The following is a 27,243-nucleotide window of genomic DNA, read 5'->3' on the forward strand; positions in this document are numbered from 1 at the left end:
ACCTGGATTCTTCAGTCTAGCACGGCCTTCCTGGTTACCTTGTTGGGATAATGCAAACCTCGAGTTCCCCTTCTCTCTTCTCCAGAATGATGAAGGAGACTTAATAATTCCCTGAGATCCCAGTCTATACTAAAATTTTGTGGCTTAGTAAATTTCTCACCTTAGATAAAACTTTGAATTTACATCCTAAATCATGACCTATACAACCGGGATCACCAACTGACTACATGTTCCCATTTGAGGAACCTTATAAAGATTGATTATTTGCACTTTTAAAACTGCTCTACCTTCTGAGTTAAAACTCATTTTTGTCAAAATTCGAGCTTTCCCCAGTGCTAAATGCTCTTTAAAGAACATAGCGCCAGTCATGCAGATTTAAGTGGTGACTATTTCAGGACGCCTGGGTGGCTCAATCATTGAGCGGCCAACTCTTCATCTCAGCTCAGGTCTCGATCTCAGGGTTGTGAGTTCAACCCCCATGTTGGGCTTCACACTGGGCATGGAGCCTGCTTAAAAAATCAATCAATCAATAAACTGTGGCTAATTTTTTTATAAAGATTTTTAAAATTTTATTTATTTTGGAGAGAGAGGACAGAGGGAGAGGGAGAAAAAGAGAAGTAGACTCCCTGCTGAGCACAGAGCCCGATGTGGGGCTCAATCCCACGACCCTGAGATCATGACCTGAGCTGAAATTAAGAGTCAGATGCTTAACTGACTGAGCCACCTAGGTGCCTCTAAACTGTGACTGTTTTAAAGCTTTTATTTTTCTTTGCAGCCATGCTCAAAGTCACATCCAGAACTTATTTTGTTGACGTAGTACTTTAGAAATATTCTGATGCGGTAGCTCAAGCCAGTCCAGAATATGCTGATTTCACAAGTTATACATCATGAAAGCTGAGGCTAGTTCTCAGTTAATAGAAGGATCTTCTTAGTCTAAAAAATAGTAATGATAAATTCAAGCTACTGTACTTTATTCAATAATGTGGGGAATTAAGTCAAAAATTACTTCAGGGGGTCTCTGGCTGGCTCAGTCAGTAGAGCATGGGACCCTTGACCTCGGGGTTGTGAGTTTGAGCCCCACGTTGGATATAGATATTACTTAAAAAATAAAATCTTGAAGAAAAAAGAAAAATTACTTCAGTATTAGGCATACATTTAATAAGTTAGTTACTCAAATGATGGGTTCCAAACTTAAAAAAAAAAGTGGATTTTGAAATCTATGCAGAGAATGTTTAACTGTATTTTTAAAGCACTTTTAAAAAGCAGTATATATTGAAGTATACTTATATATGAGAGTAATGTAATTATATTTTAAAGCACTTAAAAAAAAAGGTTTGTCTTTTTATGACTAGACCACTTCACTGCCTGTTTGAATATTAACCCTCCAATAGTAGGAAAAAAACAAAGACGATTATTACAGGGGCCAGGGTTCATTTTGAGTAGAACCTGCCTCCGGGTAGATGGTTATTCCCTACAAATGGGAGTTTCCTTACTCTTCTGTCTAAGGAAACCTGTCTCAACTAAATCCTTTTATTTTCAACATGGTGGTTTTGTTTTGCCAGATGTTTTTGCCAAAATCATTGCTTTATACAATTATTATAAACTATTGTAAACTGTATTACCCAACTGATTGGTATGATGCTAACATAACCAGTAATGGGCGACAGCAGATCCAATATTCAGCATGGCAGGCTGTGCTCTTGAGACTGTTGTACGCTGAGGAAGCCTGAGGCTCCCGGTGGGCTTTCGCCTGTGAGGATTTCCTCAGTGCATGTGGTGTGGTGCAGGGGGAAAGGACACTGAGTGGGGTAACTAGCAGCCTGGCACCCAGTCCTGACTCTGCCACCACTTGGGTGATCCTTGGGTTAAAACATTTCATCCTTCGGGGCCCCGTCTGCCTCACGGCTAAACTAAGAGATTGAGAGGTAGTCTAGTTCTACCATTTTGTCCTTCTGAGTCCGCCCCAAATCTCAGATAGCCCACCCAGAAATGCGTATGCGCCATTCGCATGATGACAGGGTAAAGCCTGGCCCAGTGACGTTGATTCCTAGTCCCATCGAAGAGAGTTCTTTTTTTTTTTTTTTAAATGGTTGCTTTCTTTATTAAAAACATAACAAAACAAAACTCGAATTCTTAGAGGCGAGTGAATTAAATCCACTAAACCTTTCTTGCAAATCATTTAAATGTTTTATTATGCTGGGTGTTCCGTGTGCTGTCCATTGTAATGTGTGTGTTACGCTTGAAGAATTACCTGTGTGCTGTTTGAGAAACAAAAATGCATGTCCTTTGTGTTTATTTTTTTCCTCCCAGAGAGATGATGAGGATGGTGATGATATGGATAGTTATCAGGTATCGCTGTTGCTGTCGTTCTGTGGCATGGGGCACGGCTGCTGCTAACGGCTAGCATCCGCAAAGCAGAGGGCAGGGAGGAGGAAGGAGGACCATCGAGCAAGAACACGCAGACTCTCACTCGCTTTGGATTTGCTTTAAACATAATCAGGGATACAGTACTGTTGCTATAGATTTCTCTGTCCGTTCAAAACGTATGACCGGATACTGCATTGCTGCTCTGCTGTCTTGAATTAGCTTGTAAAGACTTTCGAAGCAAGACCATTATCACTGTATTAAGTTAATGATTTTTAAAACCGTGGAATCATCCATCCATAATCTTTCAGTTGAACCTTGTGTTTTCTATGCAAAACTGCACTTCGTGCCTCACGTCCAAGAGAGTAGGACTGTTCTAATATGCAGTTTTAGTTTAAAAGTCTCTTGCTGGATAGGAAATTGAAAACATTTCATGCACATAGTTTAGTTTGGGTTAGCCAGCTTCTTTCTGTCATTAGGACCCAGCTTAATTATCCATAACTTGGAGAATTTAAATCTCAGCTTTTTCTTTTTGGAAATTTAGAAAAAAAAAAAAAAGCCACCCGTGAACTCGTCCCTAGTCAGTGCTGGCCAGCCTCCTGTCATGGAATGTGGGACGATAGGAACAGGCAAGGCAGCAAATCAAAGTGAAGTTTTCCGGGTTTGGTTCCCAGTCTTTGTACTCATTCTCCACAGTTTTCCCGGGGTGCCTTCCGGTATGTGAACTGTGGGTACGTTGTAGATAGAGCCTCAGAAGTCCCCTGCCACCCGCTCTTAATGCCACGTCTTAAGGGTTAGACTGGAATGAGGCAAGTCAGAGAGCATTTTGAGTAGAATTGATGGGTTTATTTCCCTCATAACTTTACTAAAAGAAAACAAGCAAACGAAAACCAACTTCAGGGGTGAAATCCCAGTCTCCCCTTGGATCTCAGCAATGCCATTAACTAACGTCCTACTTCTGTCCGTGCGCTTCCGGCCACGTTGTTCACGGCCACGTCCCAGCGGCTGCTTCTGGGAGTTCTTAAAGCATGGCTGGCTGCATGTGGGCTGTTTGCATGGGAGATTTTTGGTGAGCCTTACGGTAGTGGTCGGAGGTAAAATCTTGGCAGCAAGTTTGAAAGGTTCTCTGCTGATCTGTTCTTTGCATTTCAGAAAATACATGTTTCGAGGCCATTGAATGATGAACTATGAAAATGCCTGTTTTCTCTTTTTCCATTCCATTCGCTGTTCCATGATTTGGGCTGTGTTCATGGTGTCCTTCTGCTTGGAATCATGCATCCTTCAAATGAATAGCTCTGATTTAAACACACAAACACACACACACACACACACACGTAAGAATCATCCCCACAGCTGGTGTAGTTTGAGCTTCTCTTGCTTTTAAGTATAATTATCCTTTTGGCAATCCAGGGGCTCTGATTTCTGAGTAATGGGTTCCTTGATCAGCATGCTATGTTTCTGAGGCCTCTTTGCTTTCTGGCATATTAATCATACAGCAGTGTTCAATGGCCTTTCCGAATGAAAACTTTCCTGATCCATGTAAACATCTTTGCTTAAAAAAAAAAAAAAAGAGTCGTCTGTGTATTCTACAGGAAAATGTTTTCCCTCCCCAACGTCAGGAAGAAGACTTAAACTGTGTGAGAGAGAGGTGGTCTGACGCACTCATCAAACGACGAGAGTACTTAGATGAGCAGATTAAAAAAGTCAGCAATAAAAAAGGTATGTGAGATTAAACTCTTTCCCGGGAGTGGCCTTTTCCCTTCTAGACAGTCGTCGGGACAATGTGATCTTAGTGTTCTGACCTCATAACAATTATAGACAATAGTGACTCCTTTGGCATGGTATTGGATTGGAAAGTAATAAACGTTTACAAGCCTCTGCGTCAACGGTGATGTTAAATGTTAAACTCGCATTTAGTTCCGAAGAATGCAGATGCTGTCAGAACCCACATGTCCTTACAAGGCGCTCCGGGCTCCGGACCTGGGACTGACAGCAGCTCTCGGGTCACACGTGGCAGGTCAGCACCCAGCTCCTGTGGGGCGGCAGTGATGTGCTCAGCTGGTGCAGGTGGGCCTCCTGGCCACTCAGCTCCAGGGACACAGTTTGCTTTTGCTGGCGGCAGCCGTGTGGGCTCCAGGGTTGAGCTATGTTCTTAAAACCCTTAGTCTCTCACCCTGACTTGATGGTCCATGCATTGTGGTGGGTTCTGCATCAAAGGACACATTATGAGTGTTCATCCATTTCAAGTAGAAGTTAGCAAAAGCTCCCCCCTCAGTAGAACATCTTGGCTCAGCGTTCTTGATGTCAGTTTGTCTATGTGCTCAATCTGCTGATGGAAACTCGCTTTGACTCTACCCAGATAGCTCCAGGGTGGAATTATGAATCAGAGGGTTTCTTTTTTTTTTTTTTTTTTAAAGATTTTATTTATTTTTTTGAGAGAGAGAGAATGAGAGACAGAGAGCATGAGAGGGAGGAGGGTCAGAGGGAGAAGCAGACTCCCCGCCGAGCAGGGAGCCTGCCCGATGCGGGACTCGATCCCGGGACTCCAGGATCATGACCTGAGCCGAAGGCAGTCGCTTAACCAACTGAGCCACCCAGGCGCCCTGAATCAGAGGGTTTCAAAATATGTTCTGTAAAATCCCTTTAGTAAGGAACATAAAGGACAATAAAGTTAGTCTTACAGAGTGTGGCGTGTTTTAATCCTCTGTACAGTGGTGTATAGTTTTATAAAGCAATGTCACATGCATTATGTCACTGGATCTTTCCAACAAGCGTGTAAAGTAGACATGACTTGTATGAGCCCTATTTGATGGATTAGGAAGCCCAGACTCGTTTGTTGAATAACTTCCCCAGAGTACAGAACCAGGAAACATAACCCGTGTTCTCATCCCTGTCCTGATGCTCTTTTCCATGTCCCTACCCGGAGGTCCATCAAGTGAGAATCCTAGCCTCTCTGAGCTTGTCTGGGTGCTCAGGCTGGAACTTCAAAGCCTCCCATCCTTTTTTGGAACATCATGGATGTTCCAGCCACTTGGGGATGTCACCAAGTGAAAACCTATTTATTTTAAATCTGGAAATTATCTTTTCCCCCGTCTTGGTGCTAATCCCCTCATTTTGTCCTGCAGAGAAGACGGAGGACGACGTGGAGCGGGAAGCCCGGCTTGTGGAGCAGTGGGTGGGCCTGACCGAGGAGAGAAACGCCGTGCTGGTGCCTGCCCCCGGCAGCGGGGTTCCGGGGGCGCCCGCCCACTGGTGAGTGGCCTGACAGGGTGGGGCGGACGGCCTGCACCAGTGTCGTGCGAGTGACTTTCCAGGACTGTCACAGTCCATGCTGAGTGCCGTGAGCTGCTCAGGGAAGGACCACCCATGTCTCGTGCCGCCTTCCCTTTTTCCTTCCCCATGGCAGCCAGCTTCCTCTACCAGGAAGCCGGGGAGCGTCTGTTGATTACCTGGCCAGGAAGCAGATACCACACTTCTCAATTTCTTCACATGAGCAACTTGGACATGGTTTCCTCATCTCCAGAAATTCTCTTATTTCGGCTTAAAAGAAGGGTGTATCCAGAGTCTACTTGAAGAGGGGAGAAAATACATTTTCTTCTTAGCCCTCGTGCCTGCTCAGTTTGGTCCCTAGCATAGAGTCAGGTCTTGAGCCCTAAATAACCATGGTCAGTCAGTTGGTTAATCAGTCCATCCCAATGCTCATCAGAAACAGCATGGTATCCTAGGCTCTGGAGTCAGGTAGATCCTGATTGAGTTTCCAGCTGCAGTGTTAAATGTCATTAACTTCTCTGAGGCTTTGTTCTTTTTTTTTTTTCAAGATTTTATTTATTTATTTGAGAGAGAGAGAGCGCAAGTGCAGTGGGGAGGAGCAGAGGGAGAGGGAGAAGCAGAGCAGGGAGCCCGATGCGGGGCTCGATCCCAGGAACCCAAGATCATGACCTGAGCCGAAGGCAGACAGACGCTCAACCGACTGAGTCACCAGGCACCCCCAAGGCTTTATTCTTAATCTATGAATGGAGCCCCGTTTTTGGTACTGTTGAAAGGATTAGAGATAATATATTAAAAACACCTTGTTGGTGCCCATATGTTAAGTGGTAACTACTCCTGCTGCTTATTCTCGTTCTCATTCTTATTACAAGAGTATGTCCTGGGCATTTAGGAGAAATCAGACTCCTTTTGAACAGAGGGTGTACATGCCCAGATTGTCTCTTTAGGGTAGGCGCAGAAGCATAGTGCTGTTATTTGCGTCTATAATGATAAAGGGAAGTATAATGGAGTTGATAGTGTTATGAAACCAGCAAATCTGAATTTTCTGGCACATAATTTGTGACCTGATGTTTCTCCCACAGTCCCGGAGTCCTGCAGGGCACACATGCCGTCTGTCTGCCAGCCACATGGTTGCAGATGGCCACCTCATTCCCAGTCTTGTTCTGCTCCCTGAGGCCCTGTCTAGACAGCCCTTCTCCTTAGCCCAGTCACTTTCGTTTGAGCCATTTCCAAACTTCAGGCCATCTTGACTGTTTGTAAAATGTGGAGTCCTGGGTCCTGTCCCTCGTTATTTTGATTTACAAGAGGAAGGATGGGCCCAGGACTTTTCATTTTCAGAGCCTCCCCCCCGGTGACTCAGATGCATATGGGCCAGTTTTTGATAAAACACTGCTTTGGTCTTTTTCATAGACAACCCTTCCTCCTTTAATAGGTCTTTCATACTCTAAGCTTTTTCAGTGTTGTCTTTTTTGTTTACTTCCTCTGGGTTCTGATCCTGTCCCCTGTCTCTAGTCTTAACACCATCCCTTCCCTTTTTCCCATCACTAGGACTATTTCTAGAAAGCCATCAAATAATCTTTGTTTCAATTAATTACATCTGATTTATATAACTGGTGGTTCTTTATGGAAGTCACATAATTCTCGTGATGTGTGTTAACAGGGACATCAAGAGATGTGCAGATAGGGCCCCTGGGTGGCTTAGTCAGTTAAGCATCTGCCTTCAGCTCAGGTCATGATCTCAGGGTCCTGGAATTGAGCCCTGCATTGGGCTCCCTGCTCAGTGGGGAGTCTGCTTCTCCCTCTGCCTGCTACCCCCTCCTGCTTGTGCTTGCTTTCCCTCTCTCTCAAATAAAATCTTAAAAAAAAAAAAAGTGCAGATATTTCATGAATAGAATCTCTGTCCCCATAGTGGTTCTTTTCCACTTCCGTGCCTCTGTGGTGTTTGATCATCTAACACAATGTAAAACACGTATTTGTTGTGATTAAATTTTGTTGTTAAATTTAGGGTCCCACCACCTGGAATGGAAACTCACATACCGGTTCTCTTCCTTGATCTGAACGGTAAGCAGATCCGTGTTCGAGGGGCCCTCGCGTTTCATTTAGGTTTGTAATCTTTTCAGACCCACCTGATTTTGATTCCTTAAATGACTTTTCTAATCACTCGTATGCTGTGTCTAGGTGACATTTTTAGTCCAACCAAATGTATAAACCTTGACGTGTAGCATCACTGGAAGAGCGAAGTGGATATTTAGTCTTAAAAAGAGTTACGAGAGAGGGGCGCCTGGGTGGCTCAGTTGGTTAAGTGACTGCCTTCGGCTCAGGTCATGATCCCAGGGTCCTGGGATCGAGTCCCACATCGGGCTCCTGGCTCAGCAGGGAGTCTGCTTCTTCCTCTCCCTCTGCCTCTCCCATTGCTCATGCTCTCTCTCTCTCTGTATCTCAAATGAATAAATAAAATCTTAAAAAAAAAAAAAGTTACGAGAGATAACTCTCAGAGTTATGAGAGAGATGTCGTAACTCAAAAATGTCAAAACAGTTACAGTTGAGGGCGCCTGGGTGGCTCAGTTGGTTAAGCGACTGCCTTCGGCTCAGGTCATGATCCTGGAGTCCCGGGATCGAGTCCCGCATCGGGCTCTCTGCTCAGCAGGGAGTCTGCTTCTCCCTCTGACCCTCCCCCCTCTCATGCTCTCTCTCTCTCATTCTCTCTCTCTCAAATAAATAAATAAAATCTTTAAAAAAAAAAAAAACAAACAGTTACAGTTGAGAGACATCAGTGGACACAAGAATTACCTGAGATGGGGCGCCTGGGTGGCTCAGTTGGTTAAGCGACTGCCTTTGGCTCGGGTCATGATCCTGGAGTCCCGGGATCGAGTCCCGCATCGGGCGGGCTCCCTGCTTGGTGGGGAGTCTGCTTCTCCCTCTGACCCTCCTCCCTCTCATGCTCTCTGTCTCTCATTCTCTCTCTCTCAAATAAATAAATAAAACCTAAAAAAAAAAAAAAAAAGAATTACCTGAGAAAGTAATCACCCTCAGAGATTCTGAACCTTTAGGCTTGCGGGGCCCTAGGAATCTGCATTTCTGATTAGAGCCATTCCCCCCGCCCCCCTCCGCCATAGCGCCGATGCCAGAATGTGATTACACTGTAAACCCTGCATTAAGGGTTGTTCTTTACTGTAGCGATTGGATTGAACCTGCGTGAACCAAGAATGATGGTCCTCAGTGTATTTTAGCAGGAAAATCCACTTTCAGAATGAAATCTTAAATGGAAGCCTGTATGTAGACTACAAAGGCAGAGTTGCCAAGTGGGGTGATGGGCGGGCTCAGGCAAGCTCTTCCGCACACGGCCCCTGGAATCTCAAAACACAGCCTGGAAACCTGTCTTTTGGAGGGAGGGCCCTGGGGAGGGTGACTTTGGCTCTTCCTAGGAAGAATTGTTTAAGATCCTGGAAGTAGGACGTGTGCCTCATGAAGCGATGGGCTCCCTGTTATTGGAGGGATACGCATAATGGTTGGATGACCACGTATAGAAATTTGTGAAGGGTGAATCCCACATGGCTTAGGGCATTGGAAGAAGATGATCTTTGTATTTCGCCCAAGTGCTTGGAACTTGATTCCAGATTGATTATTTAGCTGTTCAAATCTCTAATCATGTGTAAGTTGTATAAGTAGGACGCAAGCGTGACACCAGGTTACACGGAGATTTGACCTCAGAAAGTAGGAGTCTCAGCTGTGTTTTTGTAGAGAAAATCTCTGCTCCTAGGATTGCATATGGAATATATTTGTCTCTTTTATTAGAGACTCATGGGGTACCTTTTTGGCTCTCATAGTTGTTTCTGGAAAGGATAAGACCTATTGTGAGGAATTAGCATCTCTATTTCCACTGTGGGATAAGGAAGGAAAGAAAAAAATGAAAGTGCAAAAAGTCATCTGTGGAAAGCATATTTAAAAATTTTCAGTGCTGGGGCGCCTGGGTGGCTCAGTCGGTTAAGCATCTGCCTTCGGCTCAGGTCACGATCCCAGAGTTCTGGGATCGAGCCCCGCATCGGGCTCCCTGCTCAGCGGGAAGCCTGCTTCTCCCTCTCCCACTCTCCCAGCTTGTGTTCCCTCTCTCGCTGTCTCTCTTTGTCAAATGAATAAATAAAATCTTTAAAAAATAATAATAATAAAATAAAAATTTTCAGTGCTTGCTTAAAAAGTGACTTTTCCTTCCACTTCTGTTTCTGTGCCCTGGACGTGGTCAGCCGATGACCTCAGTGCTAACGAGCAGCTCGTGGGCCCCCACGCGTCGGGCGTCAACTCCATCCTGCCCAAGGAGCACGGCAGCCAGTTTTTCTACCTGCCCATCATAAAGCACAGTGATGAGGAGGTAATTGACCCCTGTGGTTCTCTTCCTGGGCTTCAGATGAGTGCACCTGCCTATGGGCCTATCTTCCCGTTAAACTGCTGTGGTCTGCTTTGGGGGAGAGGACTGGGGCCTTTAAAAAGTTGAATGTGTGTTGTCGCTCAGAAAAAGTGAGGAGAAACACGTATGATTCAGTGGGGTTGCGTTTCTCTTCTCATTCTCATGTGTGATGTCGAACCTCAGCCCCTGAGCTGGGTCTTTTCCCTGTCCCCAACCCTTCTCCTGTTCTTAGGTTTCAGCCACAGCCTCCTGGGACTCCTCAGTGCATGATTCCGTTCACCTGAATAGGGTCACGCCGCAGAACGAAAGGATTTACCTGATAGTGAAAACCACGGTCCAGCTCAGCCACCCGGCTGCTATGGAGTTAGTATTACGAAAACGGATTGCAGCCAATATTTACAACAAACAGGTAGTAATGGGGTCTGATTCTGCTGTTGCCTACATGAGCTCAAAGTTTCTTTCTTCCCTCTGTCATAAAGCTGAACCATGTTTTGTGGTGCTGATACAGTGGACGTGCAAATTGTCACCACACTAGCCAAGTTACAGCCTGATTCTTATTGACCGCAGATAACGGGGCATGAGGACAGCACAGGTGGATGTCACCCACCAAAGGACGTTCCCCCTTGGCCGGTTTGAGACCCATAATCCTAGGAGACAGTAGAGCTATGACGTCACTGTTTGAAAAAGGCTAAGTGCCAAGGCCAAGGAGTTTAGTGACAAAACAGGACAAGGGGCAGGCCCAAAATAAATCCTTGCTGCTGGGGCGCCCGGGTGGCTCAGTCGTTAAGCGTCTGCCTTCGGCTCAGGTCATGATCCCAGGGTCCTGGGATCGAGCCCCGCATCGGGCTCCCTGCTCGGTGGGAAGCCTGCTTCTCCCTCTCCCACTCCCCCTGCTTGTGTTCCTTCTCTCGCTGTGTCTCTCTCTGTCAAATAAATAAATTAGTAAAAAAAAAAAAAAAAATCCTTGCTGCTTCCCAGATCTCATCCCACAGGTATTGCCAACAAAATGGACCCTCTCCAGTTTTCTTCTATACGAGGATTGATTAAACCCTATCAAGATCTTGGGGCGCCTGGGTGGTGCAGGCAGTTGAGCGTCCAACTCTGCTTGAGATTCTCTCTCCTCCTCCTGTCCTTCCTGCTTGTGCGCGCTCTCTCTCTAAAATAAATAGGTGGCTTAGTCGTTAAGCGTCTGCCTTCGGCTCAGGTCATGGTCCCAGGGTCCTGGGATTGAGTCCTGCATCGGGCTCCCTGCTCCATGGACAGTCTGCTTCTCCCTCTCCTTCTGCCCCTCCCCACCGCTAGTGCTCTCTTTCTCTGTCTTCCTCTCTCAAATAAATAAATAAAATCTTTTTTTAATTTAATATAATTTTATTATGTTAGTCACCATACAATACATCATTAGTTTGTGATGTAGTGATCCACGATTCATTGTTTTTGTAAAACACCCAGTGCTCCATGCAGTACGTGCCCTCTTTAATACCCATCACTGGGCTAACCCATCCCCCTCCCCCCCTCCCCTCTAGAACCCTCAGTTTGTTTCTTGGAGTCCACAGTCTCAACAAAACAAAGAGGCAACCCACAGAATGGGAGAAGATATTTGCAAATGACACTACAGACAAAGTGCTGATTTCCAAGATCTATAAAGAACTTCTCAAACTCAACACCCAAAAAAACAAATAATCAAGTCAAAAAATGGGCAGAAGACATGAACAGACACTTCTCCAAAGAAGATATACAAATGGCTAACAGACACATGAAAAAATGTTCATCATCATTAGCCATCAGGGAAATTCAAATCAAAACCACATTGAGATACCACCTTACACCATTTAGAATGGCAAAAATTGACAAGGCAAGAAATAAATAAAATCTTTTTAAAAAAAATAATAATCTTTAAATAAATAACCCTATCAAGATCAAAAGGAAGGCTGCCAATGAGAAAGAAGCACAACCCCCAAAATCCCTGAATGGACTACAAATCCTAAAATCCCCAAATGAAGGACACTGTTGTCCTTCACGGTCAGAGGCAAGGATTTTTCAGTTCCGTTTTTCTGAGTTGTTGTATGTGTATCAAAAACACAGTACTTGATAATGCTTCTACAATTTGTAAAATGCCGAATAACTTACGTATTTCACATCGCTTAATTCAGCTTTCCTTTCCTACCAGAGCTTCACCCAGAGTCTGAAGAGGAGAATATCATTGAAGAATATATTTTATTCCTGTGGTGTAACCTATGAAATAGTATCCAATATACCAAAGGTAAATATATATTACTTTTTAAAAATATCGAAATAGAAGTGTTAGAGAATTTGTTGATTCTTAGAACTTCTAAATAATTTCTCACCACAATTTGGATAAAAATATTGTTCACATGAAAGTATTGTAATTAAAAAAAAAAAAGAAAGAAAGTGAATAATCTTCTTGTCCCTTCAGGCAACAGAGGAGATTGAGGACCGGGAAACCCTGGCTCTCATGGCAGCAAGGAGTGAAAATGAAGGCACTTCAGATGGGGAGACCTACATAGAGAAATACACGCGTGGCGTGCTGCAGGTGGAGAACATTCTGAGCCTTGAACGGCTCCGGCAGGCAAGTAGAAACAGCATCCGGACCAGAGGGCGAGAGCACTAGCCTCCCCACCACCAAGTGGACAAGGACGAATTTATTTACCAAACACCTTCCCTCTGCATCTATCAGAGAAGGAAAACTTGAGTAGCAATCTCTTCAGACAAAGTAGCAAAAATGAAAATAATGTCTGCATTCTATTCAGTACCTTCTACTTAAGCACTCTGCCCAAGTAATTTAGATAACATTCTTTCATTTAATCTTCAAGATGGCCCTGCTAGGGAGATAGACACTGTCAGAATCCCCTTTTCTACGTGAGAGAATTGAGGCCCGCGGAAGTTAGCTAGCCTGCCCAAGGCTACACCGCTAAGTTGGTACAAAGTTGGTTGTAAACCAGGAAGGCTTGACTCCAGAGTCCATGTGCTTAGCCACATGCTGTTACTATTTCCCTAATTTTGGGGGGTCTAGGTTAACTTCTGCAACAGTAGCAGGACATTCCCATGAAACTAACCCACTAGGCAGTGGAACTCTGAGACAGGAGTTGTCATCCATAGAAGCAGCAGTTGGAAGTTCATGGAAAGTGCATTGTGAGCAACAAGAGGACTAAGATTGGCATCTGTCAGAAAAATCTGCCTTTAGTGGAAATCCCCCCGAAATTGCTGCGTGAATAAAACACAAACAGCATAAAAGTTGATGGTCATTTTGCAAATGAGCTCTATTGTTAGGGGTATTTCTTCTCTGTTTTCTCTGTCTACCTCTGTAAAAAATCTACCACATAAATGTCTTTAGTTCAGGGGTGCCTGGGTGGCTCAGTCGTTAAGCGTCTGCCTTCAGCTCAGGTCATGATCCCAGGGTCCTGGGATCGAGTCCCGCATCGGGCTCCCTGCTCAGCGGGGAGTCTGTTTCTCCCTCTGCCCCTCCCCCTGCTTGTGTTCCTGCTGTCACTATCTCTCTGTCAAATAAATAAATTAAAAAAAAAAAAAATGTCTTTAGTTCAGCAGTTGTCCTGGTTTTGTGTATGGAAAGCATTTTTGGTAGATTAAGGAAAGAAAAATTAGTGAGGACCATAAGAGTCCAGCTTTTGTAACTATGGGAGGGAGTGTGGCATTAAAATGATGTGTCTTTCTATATTTTCTAAACCTTCCACAACAAACATATGATTTGTCATCAGAGGGGGAAAAAAATGTTACCTTGACCTTTGCAGGCGGTCACGGTCAAAGAAGCTCTGTCCACCAAAGCTCGGCACCTGAGGAGGAGTCTCAGCACACCGAACGTTCATAATGTGAGCACCCCCTGTGGAGGGTCTGTTGCTTCTGTGACATGTCTCAGGGTTTGAGGGGGGCACATGGGTCCTGGCGTGGGCATCCCGGACAGCCAAGCCTCTCCTCCCAGGGAAACACACCAGAGTGCAGTTACGATCCCATGCCCGCGCCTTTAGTGGAATCTTCCGGATTTCTCTTCAGAAAGTTATGTCCTTGAAAGACGTTTCTTGAGACCTAAATGGAACGTAGTTGGTTTAAGGGTGGCAGAGTTCGCTATAGCACTTGGCTGGGTGCTGCTCTGTCCTTGTCGCCCTGGTGGATTTTCCTGTGCTGCCCGTCAGTGTGATAGAGCGCTGGGTACCTCCGTGTCCACGCTTCCCTGGTCCGTGGTCTCTCCATTGACCATTTGATTCTCATTCTTAACCAGTTCATGTAGAAAATCCAATTGACAGGAACTGCTTAGTGGAGGGGACACGGTCCCGGGACAAACTAGTGCACGGACAATTTCAAAGCAGTCTCTTCTCCAGAAGCAGCAGAATAAAAGATCCTCTCAAGGAAGGGCACAGTATCATTACCTTGTTCCTCTCCAGAATTGCCAGGAAATGATTAAAAACATGGTGAACGTATGTAAACGTTGTCTCAGAGCAGGCCACAGAGCCAGTCCCAGCACATCCCTATAGTGGTGTACATACAGGTTACTTCTGACCACAGTGCGGTTATTTAGAAACTGATAATAAGAGACTCATACAGTGTAAACTGAAAAATAGAAACTGGTACACACATCAGTGCTTGTGGGATGCAGGTGAAGTACTTAGAGGAAAACTAGGCTCTGAGTTCCCTATTATTCCATTTCTACTGCCGAATGCTAGACAGTAGAGAAAAATGAAAGAACAAGAGCCACTCTTAGGGATGTGTGGATCTTGTATTAAAAAGAAGAGTAAAAAACATGGAGGGAAACATCTGTGCTAAAAGGTAAAGACAGATCACCTAAAGGAGTATTCTGTCCCCACTCCTAGCCCCCTAGAAAATGAACCTACATCTGATCAAGACTCTGAATCTGACTGCTGATATTTACGGGGGACAGAAGAGAATGTTAAGTGACACCTAAGGAACTCCATTAGCAAAGGGAAACTTTATAGGAACAAATGACATAGAAAAAGGAAAACGTGTGAACTATTGTGATCCTGATTCAGAATTAACTGACAATGTGTCTGAGACATTTGAACACTGGGGGATATCGGTTACTATCTAGGAATCATTTAATTTTTTACAATGTGATAATGATATTCTAGTTTTGTTTTTGTTTTAAGATTTTATTTTTTTAAGTAATCTCTACATCCAACATGGGGCTTGAACTCATGACTCAAGAATCGCACGCTCCTCCAACTGAGCCAGGCAGGACCCCTGTGGTTATGGTTTTTTTAAAGAGAGGAGGAGTAATGTATTTTTTAGAGATTCACAGAGAAGTATTTATGGACAAAAGATTTTTAAATCAAAAAAACAAAATCAAAATAAAAAAAATTTAAAGGTAATAATACTAGAGCAGAATTATAATAAATTCAAAGAAGGTGTATGAAGATTAGAACAGAGATGTATGAAATAGAAAACCAACAATAGAATCAGCAAAGCTGAAAAGTGGGCTTTTTGAAAAGACTGGTCAAATAGACTGACTGACTTCTAGTTAAGATTAATTGGGGAAGGAGAGAAAATATTGGGATATTAATTCCAATATTATTGACAATAAAAAGGGACGTATCACGACAGATTTCGACAGTGTAAGAGCAAACTATGAATAATGTTATAGCAGTAAATGTAAAACAAGCTTCAACAAAATGGAATTTTCTTACAAAAACCAAATCTGAATACAGCTATCACCATTAATAAAGCGTAAACTCACAGAAAGAGAGACTGTGCTCATTGATGGGAACACACAGTATCCAAAAAATTGGCACATCTCCTTAAACTAATCTATAAATTCCCAGCATAATTTCTTATAGGATTTCATAAGCTAACCCCAGAATTGCTATGGGAGAGCAGAGTTGAAGGTGCATATGCGTTATCTACAGCCCAGAGATTCCAAGCCTTCACATACCCTTTAGAGCTCCTCATAGAAACGTAGGAGGAGGCTCCTGGCTGGCTGACTCAATCAGAGCATGCGATCCTCAGTCTTGGGGTGGTGAGTTCGAGCCCCTTGTTGGGTGTAGAGGTTACTTAAATTAATAAATAAATAAACTTAGAATAAAAAAGAAACATAGGATGGATTTAGAACTAAATAATGTTGAAATGGTATACATGTCAATCATTGTGGGATACAGCTAGAGTGATACTTAGGGACAATAATAATAATTTATTTTATCAGAGTTTGTAATAGAAAAAAATTAGAAGGAGCTTAGATACCTATCTAGAATAGAACAAATAAATTCTGAAACTAATGAAAAAGACCATGTATGGTGAGATACCACTTATTTTAATGATAAAAATATGCAAAATATATATTACATGTGCATATACATTATATTTAGATATAATATGTGCATATATTTTTATATATAAATCAATTTTATGAATATAAGAACTATACAAAGCCTGTATGGAAATAATCAACCCCAAATTTAGTGTGGTTGTTATTCCTGAGGATTGTAGAAAGAAGAGGGAGTTGAGACTCTTCATACAGGCTTCAACTGTAAATGTGACATTACATTTCTGTATTTCTGTGTAATTTATGTTAAATACATAAACCACATTGATGAAACCATGGCTCTCTTACAGGTCTCCTCCAGTCGACCAGACCTTTCTGGCTTTGATGAAGATGATAAGGTGTGTACCTGTGGTGTGGGCATGGCTAGGTTACTAGCAGAGTCGAAGTCTGAAAAGTTAGGGTATCTTGGTGTTTTTAAAATCTCAGGACTTCCCATCTTAATCTTATGCTGGTCATTGTCTCCACGCGTCCATTTCCAGGTTCAAATACTTGATGTGAAATTGCTATGCACTCAGTGTTAACATTGTACCTAGCATATTTTCCATACCAGCATAGTACGACACCAAATTGAACATTTGTGTGTTTATGGGTCTCACTCAGTGATTTAAGAAAGTATTATATCAACTGAGGTTTGCTGGAGGGGAGGGGGATAGGGGGATGGGGTAAATGAGTGATGGACATTAAGGAGGGTATGTGTTATAATGAGCACTGGGTGTTATATAAGACTGATGAATCACAGGGGTGCCTGGTGGCTCAGTCGGTTGAGCCGCTGCCTTCGGCTCGGGTCATGATCCCAGGGGCCTGGGATCGAGCCCCACATCGGGTTCCCTGCTTAGCGGGGAGACTCTGCTTCTCCCTCTGCCTCTGCCTGCCTCTCTGCCTACTGTTCTCTCTCTCTCTGTGTCAAATAAATAAATAAAATCTTTAAAAAAAAAAAAAAGACTGATGAATCACAAACCTGTTCCTCTGAAACCAATAACACATTATATGTGAATGTATTTATTTATTTTTTAATTTGAGAGAGAGAGAATGAGAGAGAGAGCACATGAGAGGGGGGAGGGTCAGAGGGAGAAGCAGACTCCCCGCCGAGCAGGGAGCCCGATGCGGGACTCGATCCAGGGACTCCGGGATCATGACCTGAGCCGAAGGCAGCCGCTTAACCAACTGAGCCACCCAGGCGCCCACATTATATGTGAATTTAAAAAGAAAACAAAAAACAAAAAAGGAAAAAAAAAGTATTATATCTACCATCGCATAATCAAAATTAATTCAACTAGGCAAATTAGGTGTCTAAAAATAAGGATATTTTGCAACATGACCTTTCTCAGCAAATATTGCTTGGAGCGTATATTATATTTACGTTATTATGTGAGGGACTGAGTGATTCAAAGAGTAAAACATGGATTATGTCATCAAGAGTTTAAAATCCAGTCTTTTAGGCAGCCAACTCCTGAGAAGTTGCGTAAGATTAAATAAGTTTATATGATACACAAATGGAGTTTTCTTTCCTTAGTGTACCAATATTTTATGCTAGTTTGATCCTTTTAACTCTCAGGTCTGGTTTGCCTGGGGCAGTCCTAGCGTATGCCTGCTACCCGGGCGAAATTATTAGTGGAACCCATTCACTCCAAAAAGCGTTTCACTGTGGTCTCTAAATTATTCAGTCACCCTAGATACATACCAAATTTATCAAGGTGGCTCCCTTTGCAGGGGAGGGAGGAAAATGGGTGGGACCTTAGGGATTCAGGGGATTTTATTCCATTTGTTATAATTTTATTAAATCTTGGACAAATATGATAGGATTATTAACATTAAGACTCTAGCTCTACCCTGGGTATGATAGTATTTGTCATATTATTCAGCCATTCATACTTTTCTGTATGTTTGAAATACTTTATAATAAAAATAAAAGAAAGAAGAGCATGTACTGCCATTAAAAAATAGGAAAAAACTCAAATCTGGGCTTCACTTCTCATTTTAAAGGGACTTAATTACAGCTAACCCGTATCTTTCCCTTGTAGGGTTGGCTAGAGAACCAATTAGACATGTCTGACTATAGCTCCAGTTACCAAGATATAGCCTGTTACGGAACTTTACCCAGGGATTCGCCTCGAAGGAGTAAAGAAAGTAGTGGTGAGATTGTTTTTCTGTGTTCTTTCTTTATAATTTCTTAGGAAAAGCATGGGGGGAAGTTCTTTTGTAGGTGGCATTTAATAAGATAGGAACCTGAAATTCTAATGTGCTGGATGATTCTAAACTGTATTCTTGAAGAGAATATGTCATGTCCACTTACTTGATTTCTTTTTGCTTTTGGATCCGGTATATCATCCAGATAATAATAATAGGCTTTTTGTGTAGCACTTCAGAATTTTCAAATCATTTTTCCCACACCATTTCCTGAATTTGAAGTCCCTTTTGAGACAAAAACAAATCTTACTATATTGTGGTTAGACTTCATTTTTTACCAAAAGAGTATCTACCTGTGTAATGCTTTTTTGTACTCAAAAGAGTTTTTATGAGAATTTTTTGATTTCTAAAGCAGTTTCAAAAATGGTACCAGAAATGAGTTTGATCAGTGACAGCATTATTACCTAACTGTATAATCTCCCAGTGCCCTGAGACGAATAGTATTCTTTGAAAACGTGAATCAGTTCTATTACCTTACACCATATATTTTGCCTACTAAATGATATCGTACCAGTGAATTGGGAAGAAAATGCAGAAGGAGGGAAAGAGGCTCCACAAAAGTAAGAAATGAGTCAGAGCAGGAGAGCAGAATTGTTCTTCCTTAGACATATGGAGAAGGTGGCCTGAGGAAAAACAGGGCTTGCAAAAAAGTGCAGACAGTATCCATTCCTTGAATATTTACTGAGCCTCTACGTGCTATACGCAGTGAAAGATACGATAAGGTGCCATTCTAGATCCTGAAATGGAACTATGGAATGAGAAACATAGAAAATAAGATATTGCAATGAAAATGTGCCCAAATGTATGGAAGGCTAATAGACTCCGGAATTTCAGAGCAACGGAAAATCAGCATGCGTTGAAATCGGTCTAGTAGGCAGCGCTTCAGAGGGATCTTGAAAAGAAGGTGGAAAATTCAGTTTCTGCTTTCTTCGATGCTGACTCTTTGGGACTTGGTAGCTACATCTCCACTCTTGCCCCCACCGGTTTTAATCTGCAGCCAAATATTAGCCTGGTAATTTCTTTGTCGAACCAGATATTCCCGTGCCTAGGTGATGCCTGTGCTTCCGGTGTGCCCGTCAATCCGTGCCTGTTTGTCTTCCCCAGGTTGTCCATCAGAGAACCCCCACGCCTTAACAGTCAGTCCTTTTAAAGCATTCTCTCCCCAGCCACCAAAGTTTTTCAAACCCTTAATGCCTGTAAAGGAGGAACACAAGAAAAGGATAGCCCTTGAAGCGAGGCCGCTCCTCAGCCAGGAGGTAAGTGCTGCGCGTCTCTACCGTGTGGAAAGTAGAGCAGAATCGTGTTGCGTGGGGGGCAGGAGCCGTGCCTGTGGACGCGTGTGGGTCGCACGGGGTCATGGCGGGGTTTCTCGCGTGGTGCTCTTGATGTTCCTTTCTGTGCGTTTACGGCTCTTCCAAGTGAGAAGGAGCCGTTCCCTGGGCGTTTGGAAAACGTGACAGGCGTTATTTATTTATTGTTTACTTATTTTTACGTTGATAAAACCAAGGATGCGATTTGCCGTGGGGTGTGTGTGGTCTCGTCAGAGTCCGTCGGTGGTTTAACCGCAGCCAGGGTGCACTCCTCGCCCGGGAGTAGACGTGTTCGCGCTGCTTTTCTAACCGGCACGTACTTGCTGTGTATCTGGGCTGTCGGCGTCTTCTGTATGTGATGCATCTGTGTGTCTTGACCTTTGCAGAGCATGCCTCCACCTCAGGCACGTAGCCCGGGCTGCACTGTGCCCTCCGGAGGCGAGGGCAGCAGTATACCAGTAGAACACAGTAGCAAGCACGAGAAGGAGATTGTAAGTTCGGGAACCGCTTCTGTCGTCTTGCCTGGTGGTGGGTTGAGGCCCTTTCACAGACGCTCGTCCAGATCCCGTAGGAGGCGTGAAGAGAATGGACTGGGTCTTTTTGCTTTGCTTTTTGCTTTTCTTTTAACGTGATCACCGGTAATGAAATCTTGCATGAGTGTGGCCATGACCTGTGGTTTTTTCCTAAGTGTCCATTCGGTTTTATTTATCTTTTTGCTCAGTAGCAGCCTGCTTAGAAAGGGGGGAAAGGGCACTCTTCCGGGTTCTGGTCTTTAAAAAGTGTAAATGAGATCACCGTCACTGATTGTGAATCTTTCTAATGTGCCGATGCACATTGCCCAGATTCTGAAGTTAATCTACCTAGAGGAGTTGCACCTACTTGGAGTGAGTAATCATGCACTTAGCCGTGGGTGTGTTTGAAAGCTCCTTCCGCGTTGCCTGATGCTGCCTGATGCCCTTGTCCAGCTTATTCTGTAGTTTGTAGCCCCGCTACGAGCCCTTGGTGCCCCCACCGCCTGCTCGGCATCTCAGGTCGCCTGTTCTCATTTGCTGGCAAAATAGGTCCCAACCCCACTGGTGTCGGTCTTGCTTTGGGGATGACTTATCTGTACTTCATCCACAGGTAGGTGGAAACTTTGCCTGTAAAACAGTCATTCCCCAGCGCTTGGTTTTCAAATTATCGATTTGAGTGTAGTTTTTAAGACGCTGTATACCAGGCACTTCGAATTATCAATGATACCTCAGTTAAAAAAAAACATAAAAAACAAACAAACCGTATTCTCGGGTCTGGAAAGAGTTGTCTTATTTTGTGTCTCAGCTTTCACTTTCCTGTGGCTTCATGGGCTTTGAAACAGTGAAGCAGCTCCGAGCGAGACGGAGCTGCCTGATGTTCACGTCTGTGCGCGGTCTGATCTGTGGGCAGCGCACAGGACATTTCCTCTCCCGCCCGCAGCATGGCTGACCCCGTCCAAGGACTCATTGGTGTGAGGTCCTCTAACGGCTCTAAAACGTGCTGCTGATGCACAACCGGAAGTTACCCTGGAGATGTGGTCGGCCACCCACCTGCATGCGTGGAGTGCTAGCAGATCTTCAGAAATGACCTTCTCATTACTCCTGTCCACTGAGGACAGAAGAGAAGACACCATTTCCCCCGCACCTCTGTCCCTCTCCCCACCATTGCCTCTGTGTTCCCCTGGCCCCTCTATCCCAAGTCCCCATCGCAGTTCCTACTGCAGAAGAGGGTGAACGTCAACAGCTGCCCATGTATCTCTGGATCCTAATGAACTGCTCAGTCACTTACTTGACCTCCCCCCGCTTAGTTAATAAAGCTGCGGCATGGGCTAAAAAAGGCCAACTGGCCAGTTCGTTATCCCTTCAAACTCTCTGGCTCTCTGGCTTATTGGATCTGTCTGTTGGTTGATGTGGAACTTGCCACCATGTTGCATGGCTACTAAATTTAAACCTCTGTTACTGACACATTTTGGTAGAACATCCCATTGAGAGACTGCTGGATGACCCTTCTGGATCTGCCCAGCAGATGGCTTCACTGTTGACAGAGTTTGCCTCATCGTTTACTTTCCTTGTAATGTTTTTAGATAAAACCCATCTCAGGACTTTCAGCTAGCAGAGGGTAGGATAGAACGAGCTTCTCATAACTTAGCAACTCCTAAGCAGCAGTTAGGCTCTGTGTGATCAAACACACCTTGAAGTCTGCTGAGCAGGGTTTGATGGTATCATCTTCCTTGCTGGAATCTTGAGAGATCTGCCTCTACTCGCCTTAGAATCTGGCTCAAAACAACAACAACAAAATTAAAAGAAAAATGAGAAAGAAGGGTGCTTGGTTGGCTCAGTCAGAAGAACATGTGACTCTTGATCTCTGGGTCATTGAGTTCCAGCCCCAAGTTGGGTGTAGAAATTGCTTAAATAAATAAAACCTAAAAAAATTTTTTTTTAAATAAGAGAAAGATATCTGTCTCAATACTCTTCATCTTTGAAACTATTGAACTGTTTGATTTATTTCAGATAGCAGCTTTTCCAGGATGTTTTGGTAGATTTTAACAGTCTTAATTGCTTGCTCTGAGGTTCTGGTTCTCTTCGGGAAGCTTTCATTTTATTTCTCCTCTTACAAATGGGCATAAACTGCTTTATTACGTTGTTCCCCATTCACTCTCCTTCCTTTTCCATTCTTGAAAAATCAAAGTGTGAATCAGTGGTTTGGTCTGATCAAAGGAGGTTGAAATCATTTTTCACAGTTTCACATAAAATAGAGTATTATATAGCTCCCTTAATTCTTAAAGCAGAGTTTGTTGTCTCATCAATTTGGGAAGATACACAAATGTACTTCATCTCTTGTTTGAATAAGATAAAGACAATATGCCTTTGGAGTCCATCTTTTTTTTAAGTCATGAAGCAGAAGAGTGTAAAGGAAATCACTTCTCCCTTGGGTCTTGCATAGACAGCATATGGTTTATTTCTCCATTTTACAGAAGAAACAAAGGACTTGATGAGTGGCTTGCCTCAGGGTCTCACAGTTAATGAGAGCATAAGAACAAAGACCCCATCCCTCAGCAGAATTGGGCTGACCCCACTGACTCCAGGTGCTCCCCAAAATAGTGCAGTTTCAATTGCCCTACTGTTGTTTCTAGAAAGGGCTGCCAGCATCTTAGTACCATGGACAGAAGTTCTGGGGCCCTAGGCTAATACAGTCCTTCCAAAAAGAGACCGTCTTCCTAAGGGACAACACAGACTCCATCCCAGTAGAAGTGAAAATGACTTTAATTAAGTGAAACTCCTTGCAGGGAGTCACTGCTTTCGTGGGGGTTTTGATCCCTTTTTAAAATCAAGCTGTTTTGTCTGTAGGTAAATACCAGTTGCATAAACTTAATTGCAAAAAACAAATCATGAAGACTGTAGCTATAGAAGGGCTTGAGAACTTGACTCCATGCTTCACTTTTAGGTAGGGTTTTAATTCTTTGTATCATTAAGACATAGTAGAAGGTGCTAAGCTTAGTCTCCTTTCAGATACAATGATAAATATTTCTGGAGTAGAAGGTCTATCTAACCAGATTCCCTTAAGGTACAGTTTGAACCAATTAAGTGCTCTCTTTTTCCCCTTGAAGGCAATAACTTGATAAACCTTCAGTCTGTTTACCTGTTGGGAAACGTTTCATCTCTACTAAGTTTTCTTTTTTTCTGGAATTACTTGTCCCTACTCCGCTAGCCTCTCTCTTTGGGTCATTCCCCTTCTCCCATTCCCATCCCAAGTGTACAACTGTGTACTGATCCCTATTGGAACTTAATCTCTTGGGGGGTTTGTAGACTGTTCAGTTTTTCCTAAGCTCATTCTCATCCTTTAGGAATAATTTTTTATCTTCATGTGTTTGACAAATGTGCATGCACCTGTTTCTACACAATAAATTCATGATTGAATATTTCATTCAGCAAAGCTGTATTTTAGGATGACAGGCCTTTCCTCAGTCTTCAGAAGAAATAACTCCAGGCATAAAAGGAGCCCCAAATTACTAATTCTCACATTCTGATTTGGTTTTTCTTGCAGCAACTAACTTTTCAGTAATTAATTGCATCAAAGACTCCTGGGCTTGGGGAATTATATATCTTTGCCAGCTTAAATCAGAAGGAAATATGGGGGCGGGGGCACCTGGCTGGCTCAGTCGGGAGAGTATGCAACTCTGACTCTTGATCTCAGGTAGTGAGTTCGAGCCCCACGTTGGGCATGGAGCCTACTTAAAAAGGAAAAAAAAAGGAAATATAAAGATGCAAACACTAGACGTTCAATTTTCAGTCTAAACATGTCAAGTAGAGAATGTAGAAAATACAGGCAAAAGCTACTGATTCAATTCTGTCCAATCTTTGCTCCTTTCCAAACATTCTCCCCACCCCCTCTTTTGACAGTGCTACCTAATGTGAAATGTAGCTAAAAATAAGATGGCAAGATTAGTGTTGCCAAAATTTTGTTTTGCTAATTTCTGGAATTTTTTATCGCTGATATTTGATAGTCACCTTTGATTAATAGCCATGGAATTAAGACACCTGATGCTTTTATGTAATGTATATTCAAGTTATTTTAAAAACTAAGGAGCACTGAAGAGCATTAAGGTATTGATTTAGGTAGTTAGCATCTTACGCAAAAGAAATTATTACTATAGGGACACCTATAATATATTTATAATATTATAAATAATAAATTATTACTATAAAATGCAGCAGATGAAATTGATGTTCATTTGTGAACTGCCATCTGACATATCCTTCGCTCATGCTCTTCTTCCTCTTTCCCATCCTCTCTCTGTCCTCGACCTCTTGAAATGATCCTTTAATGAGTAAGGTTAATGTTTTGGTTGCAGGTCTTCACAGTCTCCCTGTTATTATACTGAATGAAATTTCCATCCACCAGGGCGCCTAGGTGGCTCATTCGTTAAGCGTCTGCCTTCAGCTCAGGCTATGATCCCAGGGTTCTGGGATCAAGCCCTGCGTTGGGCTCCCTGCTCAGCAGGAAGCCTACTTCTTCCTCTCCCACTCCCCCTGCTTGTGTTCCCTCTCTTGCTGTGTCTCTCACTGTCAAATAAATAAATAAAATCTTTGAAAAAAAAAAAAGAAAGAAATTTCCATCCACCGAATCAGGGTCCAGGATTGTCCTAAGAGCAAGGACCCAAAGCCGTAACACCATGAGGGCAGGGACCGTGCCTGTTTTTGCTCAACACTGGTATTCCCAGTTCTTAGGACAATGGCTGGCATATAGTGGATGCCTGATGAATACTCATTGAAAGTCATGTTGTAAGAGGAAAGGAATATTTGCAATGTCATCAGATGTTTATGAGGGTAATTAAAATGCTAGATAGTAATATCATTTTTTTTTTCTTTTTAAATAAGCTCTACATCCACTGTGGGGCTCGAACTCACAACCCCAAGATCAAAGGCCACATGCTCTACTGACTGAGGCAGCCAGGCATCATTTATCATTTATTTTTATTTGAACATAAAACATCCACATGCTTTATACTGTTTTCTACCAAATACAGAAGAATCATCCATTCAGGGACAGACTGGGGTGTTAAGAATACCCACTTCTGCATATTTACTAGTCTTTACAAACAGAATTCTAAAGCTCTTTGATAAAGGAGATTTTCAGTGATGTCTCAGTACCTTCCTCACCTCTGGCCAAATCCTCTAACGGTGCTTCTCCAAACCCCTAGAAAGTGTTAACTGTAACACTCTTAGTATTTTACAGCCCTATGATGTTTAATACAACACTGGGAACGGGTGTTGAAATTGTGTTCTTTGCTCTTTTCACTGTTGAGGTCTTGATTTTACTGCCCTCTCCCCTGATAAAATAGCTCAGAAACCTTCTACAAAGTACCTTCCTCACCTGCACTTGGCTTCCCAAAGTGAGGAATGTAAGGACAAGTGAAGCAACAGCTTTTCTCCGCCTCCAGCTGCCCCTCTCCTCATTTTATTCCAAAAGGGCAAACATCACAACTGAACACTAATCATTAATTAAAATTAATTAAAAGTCTACTGCACTTAAACCAGTGAAGGAAGCATTTCCAATTAGCACTGAGTGAGCACAAAAGAAAGAAATCTCCTCCATATTAGGTGATAATGGGTTTATGCTCACAGATCTCTGAGAATAATGTACTTGTATGCACCATAGTTGACAAGATTTAACCAAACTCAGAAAGAAAGAAAGAAAAAAAAAAACAACACTAAACATGTGAATGTGAATGCCTTTAATATGAATATATTTGAAACCTGTCTCGACAATAAAGTCGCTGAAAGGAGCTAATGAGTGACTTTTCCCTTCATTACTACAGGACTCTGAGGAGGAGGAAAATGATCTGGAAGCTCTTAACAGGAAGCTGATAAGTTCGCAGCCTTACGTACCTGTGGAGTTTGCGGACTTCAGTGTTTACAACGCCAGCTTGGAGAACAGGGAGTGGTTTTCTTCTAAAGTCGATCTGATGAACTCAAGGGTCTTGGAGAAAGAAGTGTCCCGTAGCCCCACGACCAGCAGTATTACCAGCGGCTACTTTTCCCACAGTGCCTCCAATGCCACACTGTCTGACATGGCGGTCCCTTCCAGCGACAGCTCAGACCAGCTAGCCATGCAGGCAAAGGATACGGACTCCAGTGAGCATTACGGACCGTCGCTGGTGCACGATTTCAGACCGTCCTCAAACAAAGAGTTGACAGAACTAGAAAGAGGCTCGGGGAAAGAGAAGATAATTTTGGTGTCCCTCAAGGAAAACAGTGCCTTAGCCAAAGGGAGCCCATCGCCCCAAAGCATCCCTGAGAAAAACCCCCAAATCCTCTGTAGGACTGGCTCCTGTTCCGAACAAGATGCCTGCTCCAGCAGAAATGGCCAGCCAGCCAGAGAATTTTACCCCGGGGAAGTGACCGTGGAACACACCACAAATATCCTTGAGGACCATTCTTTCACAGAGTTTATGGGTGTATCCGATGGGAAAGATTTTGACGGTTTGACAGACTCTTCTGCGGGAGAGCTTTCAAGTAGAAGAAACCTACCCAGTAAAACGGACCAGAAGAGTATCGCCGACGGGCCGCAGGGCCCTGCCCAGCTGCATTCCTCGGCGGAGAGTGACCAGGTAATAAATTCCCGAGGCTGTCCTTCGTGTTCTGTCCTGTTGGTGAGCCTGCCTGGTTGTGCACCAACCCCCAGAGGCGCTTCACCTCGTGACTTAGTAGGAGGGATTCCCTCAGATGCCGCTGACCGGGAGCATGGGCCCCCCGGGGAGCAGGCTCGCTCACACCGCTGCCCGGCTGGCTCCGTCAGAGTGGAACTACAGAATATATAGGACCGGTGGTGCTTCTTACTGGCTGTCCCAAGGCGTCCAGACAGCATCCATCATGTTTTATCAAATCTGTCATTTC

The 27,243-nt window shown here is 43.5% G+C and overlaps 1 protein-coding gene and 2 long non-coding RNA genes across 19 annotated transcripts in view; 1 reads left to right on the plus strand and 2 right to left on the minus strand.

Annotated features, from left to right (window-relative positions):
• The window catches only part of KIF13A (kinesin family member 13A), a 208,089-nt gene that overhangs the window by 176,626 nt on the left and 4,220 nt on the right, over positions 1–27,243 (plus strand). For 4 of the 17 annotated variants that reach the window (XM_064597116.1, XM_064597120.1, XM_064597123.1 and 1 more), the window contains 15 exons: positions 2,311–2,349; positions 3,984–4,083; positions 5,490–5,616; positions 7,637–7,692; positions 9,873–9,997; positions 10,266–10,442; positions 12,201–12,293; positions 12,468–12,620; positions 13,801–13,878; positions 16,628–16,675; positions 18,359–18,470; positions 19,629–19,780; positions 20,221–20,325; positions 20,677–20,718; positions 26,166–26,957. In XM_064597116.1, the coding sequence (XP_064453186.1) occupies positions 2,311–2,349; positions 3,984–4,083; positions 5,490–5,616; positions 7,637–7,692; positions 9,873–9,997; positions 10,266–10,442; positions 12,201–12,293; positions 12,468–12,620; positions 13,801–13,878; positions 16,628–16,675; positions 18,359–18,470; positions 19,629–19,780; positions 20,221–20,325; positions 20,677–20,718; positions 26,166–26,957 (2,199 nt within the window). Of the gene's footprint in view, positions 1–2,310; positions 2,350–3,983; positions 4,084–5,489; positions 5,617–7,636; positions 7,693–9,872; positions 9,998–10,265; positions 10,443–12,200; positions 12,294–12,467; positions 12,621–13,800; positions 13,879–16,627; positions 16,676–18,358; positions 18,471–19,628; positions 19,781–20,220; positions 20,326–20,676; positions 20,719–20,895; positions 20,957–21,286; positions 24,471–26,165; positions 26,958–27,243 lie in introns of those variants that run through there. The other 13 variants (XM_064597118.1, XM_064597130.1, XM_064597117.1 and 10 more) reach the window with 10 other exon arrangements.
• On the minus strand, positions 3,319–12,260 carry LOC135365523 (uncharacterized). The gene is made up of 4 exons (XR_010413478.1): positions 12,161–12,260; positions 8,422–8,616; positions 4,324–4,570; positions 3,319–3,916 (listed from the first exon to the last, which is right to left on the minus strand). It is a non-coding gene; the product is annotated as an uncharacterized LOC135365523 (long non-coding RNA).
• On the minus strand, positions 14,410–22,174 carry LOC135365524 (uncharacterized). Its single transcript, XR_010413479.1, has 3 exons — positions 22,037–22,174; positions 18,631–18,749; positions 14,410–14,532 (listed from the first exon to the last, which is right to left on the minus strand). It is a non-coding gene; the product is annotated as an uncharacterized LOC135365524 (long non-coding RNA).

Source organism: Mirounga angustirostris, unplaced genomic scaffold, assembly GCF_029215605.1.
Source record: "Mirounga angustirostris isolate CCGP_5_RB_7025 unplaced genomic scaffold, mMirAng1.0.hap1 SCAF_8, whole genome shotgun sequence".
Classification (NCBI taxonomy): domain Eukaryota; kingdom Metazoa; phylum Chordata; class Mammalia; order Carnivora; family Phocidae; genus Mirounga; species Mirounga angustirostris.